This window comes from Pteropus alecto, unplaced genomic scaffold, assembly GCF_000325575.1.
Source record: "Pteropus alecto unplaced genomic scaffold, ASM32557v1 scaffold11, whole genome shotgun sequence".
NCBI lineage: Eukaryota > Metazoa > Chordata > Mammalia > Chiroptera > Pteropodidae > Pteropus > Pteropus alecto.
This window is the reverse complement of record NW_006431956.1, coordinates 1856629-1861140: the sequence shown is the minus strand read 5'-3', so window position 1 is coordinate 1861140 and position 4512 is coordinate 1856629. Positions and strand designations below refer to the sequence as shown.

The 4512-nt window shown below is 48.3% G+C and overlaps 1 protein-coding gene across 1 annotated transcript in view; it reads right to left on the bottom strand.

Annotated features, from left to right (window-relative positions):
* Positions 1 to 3872, bottom strand: part of ITIH2 (inter-alpha-trypsin inhibitor heavy chain 2) — a 28694-nt gene extending 24822 nt beyond the window's left edge. The window contains exons 1-3 of the mRNA XM_006906954.1: positions 3789 to 3872; positions 2361 to 2435; positions 889 to 921 (exon numbers count right to left, since the gene is read on the bottom strand). Coding sequence (XP_006907016.1) covers positions 889 to 921; positions 2361 to 2435; positions 3789 to 3872 — 192 coding nt within the window. The remainder of the gene's footprint in view (positions 1 to 888; positions 922 to 2360; positions 2436 to 3788) is intronic.
* Between the last annotated feature and the right edge of the window lie 640 nt (positions 3873 to 4512).

The window sequence follows — 4512 nt, the reverse complement described above, 5'->3', positions numbered from 1 at the left end:
TATCTACTTTCTTCGATCTCATCTATTATAATTTCATCTTTTCCCAAATTAAAACAAAATATGAGAATACCGATGGGCAACAAACAATATCATGACAAGAAAATAGCATTTTGATGCCATTATTGGTCCAGCACTCTGCCCTCTGCCTGCTTGAAGGCAAGGTGCTACAAACACATCTTCCAGGAGGTGCCCGAGAATTGCAAGCCGCTTCAGGACTATGGCGGTTAGGTGGCCTCATAGATTTTGCTTTTTTCTCCAAAGAGATCTGCTTATTTCAGTATAGGCGTTATCCCCCAAACTTGTCATCCAAGGTGAAAGCTCATTAACTTCTAGCTCCCCTGCAACCAGGGTAAAATCCAGGCTACATTATTTGTTCTTCCTGCCCCTTAAACCCACCCTTCTCACGGATTCTCCGTTCGGAGCAGGAAGCCGATGTAAACCACTTCCTTTTGACATTTTCCTGTCACAGGAAGGACGGCTTTGAACATCCCAGGGAACTGGGCCATTTCATGTCTGAGTTTCTTACCCACACTCTGTCCTTTTTACCCTCCGAAGCTGTGAGGTGTCCTATTTTAAATCAAAACTGTCAAGTTGGAATAACTACATAACGCTTGGATGAAATCCATGTTGTTGGCAAAACTCGAGAAAATAAAGAGAAAGGACGATTTCAGCTCTCGGGGACATCTCTCCTGCCTGCATAGACTCGGCACTCTTTCATGCTGAGTTTCAGACACACTTCCAAACAGAATTGGGCAAGGGGGGGGATTTCGAAACTCAGATAAATGCTCCCCGTGATGGAGACAAAAGAGGCAACAATGCTGATTTCTAGGTAATAGGTAACAGAAAAATCATTCGCGCGTCAATTTTTAACAGTCAAAGCAAACTTACCGTCGTTTCTCCAGATTCTCCAGAAACACTTCTCTGTGAAAAGAAGTCAGATAATGATTCTTCAGAAGTGTGTCACTTATTACCTTGAGGGCAAAAACTGCTTCCTCTCGGTCAAAAAACAGATGTTTTTTCAGTCCTGAGCTGTTACATTCACTGGTGCCGAGACATAAACACCCAAAGTTCTACGATACGATTTTCCCACTGTCGTGTTTGTCCCAACAAATTTCTCAGCTACTTTTTTGTTACACGTACATCATTTTTGATGTGAGAAAATACATGTTTTTAAATGCTCACATTCGACCCAACTCATGGTGAGTGGCACATACCGCCTTCATCCTGTCTGTATGACGGATTTTTTTACCTAGTCGAGTGGGAATACGTGTCTGCCTCCCCCCTTAGACTGAACTACACGAGAGCAGGGACTTCGATGTGTCTCCTCCTCGGTGTGGCAGGCACGGTGACGGGCACGCAGACCGCGACGGTAGGGAATTATCCCCACGAAGGACTGGGCATGGCAAGCTGAGCGGCCCTAGAGTGATGGGTGAACGTTGAATGCCTGATGGATTTTAAAATTCCAAGCGAGGTGTTGGAGATAAGCTTAACTTGCCTGATTTGGGGTGAACCGAGGTTTCGGGGTGAGCTATGTGATATAGCGAGGTCGACGGCTGCCTCTCTTTAGATATTTGAGTGCAGTTCTCAGTGACTAAGTTTTCACCCTCGTGACTAGATGACACGAGGGCTTGTCTATCGGGTTTTAATATTATCTGTCTGCAAACGAAACAAAACAAAACAAAAAAACCAAAACCAAAACCAAAAAAAACCCCTGGACTTTTAGAAAGTCAAAAATTCATGCCCATGTTGAATAAGTCATGGGTCGGCTTAGCGCTGCCTCCATAAACACCTCTCTCCTCATCTTGTCGGCTCTGGGCGGGGGAGAGGCCAAACCCTCCCCGACCTCCTGGAGAAGTCGCCCCCACGAATGGGAGGGTTTGGTCTTTGCTACAGCGGGTGCCGGCCTCCAGGGTGTGGCCTCCGGTGCAGCCAGTTCCCCCATCTTATGGTCTCTGAGCTACTCCCCAAGATGGCAGTGACTGGGGGAGGGAGGATGTGTGGCAGCCACGAGACGTGCCTGCCATGTGGGAATAAGAAATACCCTCCTGTCGAGGAAATGCTTCCTTATAAGGTGGTAAAAATCTTCCTATCATCTTAAGATTTGAAGAAAACACATGGCTGTATATCTTTTAGGAGTCTCTGGTGACCCTTATGGTTTGGGGGCCCACGGACAGCTGTACAGAGCTCTCCCTTGATTTCACCTTGACAGTGCTTCTGCCCGGTATAAAACCTTTGGACTCTTCTCGCTGAAAAACGAGCTCTTGAGAAAATCTGGCGGAAAGCACTTTAATCTCCTGACTTCTTCAATTGTGGTCTTTTTTCACTTATTTTTCCTTTTTTGAACTTAAGACTTACTGTACCTGATGCCTCCGGTTCTCAGGCATAAATCGAAATTGGCCTGGGGACAGTTCCGAGAGATCTTCATATTCTGCAAACTTGAAAAAGAATTTAAGGTGTTTATTTCTATTAATAAAAAAGATCGAGAGCAAAAGAGGCAGCTGACGACAGGCATAAGGGTATTCGTTACGTTATTTTATCTTATTTCCTATATCACTGGGCAATGTCATATTTTTCCACAATGATTTCTTTAATATGGTTATGTTTGCTAATTATCGACTGGAAAGAATTAATGTCTGAGTTGGCCAGAAGTCGAGGGGACACGAGGCAGGGGTCACAGTAACCCAGTGACTCGGCGGGTGGGTGCCTGGTGGAGCGATGGCGTAGACCTTGGATAAATGTGAACCGTGACCCATTGGATTAAAAATGTCAATGTGAAAGGAATCCCTGGAAGTGACTGGAAAAGCGCAAACTCCTTTGGATGTCTTGGCTTCGGTTCCCGGCTCTGTCCATGAGATTCCCAGCACACCACGGCGGTTCGTAAAGTATTGGAAAATACAGTTTCTAAGCAGACAGAGTGATTTTCTTTCCTGCAAATAGGTCCTCTTGGCCTTTGCCATTTTTGTAGATAACCTGCTCTGCATCTCCTTCTCCTAGGCTAGTCCCACAATGCACGTTCCGCCCCCCGCCCCCGGCATCAAAATAGCTCTTGCGTGACTTTCAAAATGGCTCAGAGCAAGACTTTGCCTGTGTGGGGATGGCCAGGGGCCAAAAGCGGAGACCTCGAGGTCTGTGGACAAGTCCTGCCCTCTGCCAGCCCACTCGCCATCTTCCCCTTAATAGGAACATCTAAAGTGTCCTTATTACTGAAATCAGTGTCCACTTAGGCGTGAAAAACAACAGTGCTTTGGCGATGCATTTTCTCACACTCTTTGCACAGAGCGATCGTGCTGTGTCTTTATCATCGTCATTGTCCTCGTCACAGCTAACGATTACTAGGTGCCTCCGAGTGCAGCTAACGATTACTGTGTGCCTCCGAGTGCAGCTAACGATTACTGGGTGCCTCCGAGTGCAGCTAACGATTACTGGGTGCCTCTGAGTGCTTGCCCTGCGCTTGGTAACTTAACACGTGTCATTTAATTCTCAAACACCTTTTGGGTTAGGCCAGTTATTATCCCCATTTCTTAGATAAGAAGTGAGCACCATCTCCATAAATGGGACAGGACCGGGCCAGCCCACTGAACTTGGCTTTATCGCATGCAAAAGCGTGAATGCTTTGAAAAGTATATTCACATTCCCAGAATTATAACCATGAGCACGTCTACGCAGACGGGTTCGATCATAAATCTCCTCCCCACACAGAGCACAGTCCTCCAATAGCTCGGGGAATGGGCTGGTTCCTGAGCGTGTACGTATCGGCCAGCGGCAAGGAAGCTTCTGGAAGTACTTACCTCTGGAAGTCCGTTGGTGGGGATTTCGAAGCCTCGAGCTTCGGAGGAAAAGAGCCAGATAAGGAGGCACGGGAGCCATTTCATTTTGCAGGGCGCGGGGTCTGGGGAGAATCCGCTCCTCGCTGACCCAAGTCCAAAGGGACGGCGGAGGAGTGCAGTCTGTCTTTAAAAAGTGGGCGAAAAACAAGAGGAAGAAAGCTCTCAAACTTTGTGCAGAAACGGAACAAATATTTGTTCTGGAGATCAGACGTGAGCCGAGGGGTGGGCCGGACGCCCAGAGGTTATTCAAACAGCAGAGCCGGGGGCAGCCGCGGTGTGAGGACTCGGCAGATCGGGGACTCGGCAGGTCGGGGACACGGCAGGTCGGGGACTCGGCGGGGTCCGGTGGGCCTGCCGCCACTGCTGCTTTTCTCCCGTTTCTCTTGGTTTGCTGATCTGTGTTCATCCTAAAATCAGAGAGGCCCAAAGATAAGCACCATCCTCTTTGAAGGACCACGTGAGGGAACCACGGTGAGAAATAGAAACGAGACCCTTCGATTTTAAATGAAAGCAGGGGGAATTTAGCCAAAGGGGGAGGAGAAAGCCGTGGTGTTCTGAGCGACGCCTGTCTCATCAGGGTTTCCCCTCTCTTGGGTAACGGGGTGCCCGTTCCGTGTGATGAACTGGGCAGGCGGCTGTGCGGGAGGCCAGGGCAGGCTCTGTAGTGAGCATGCGACACGGGGGC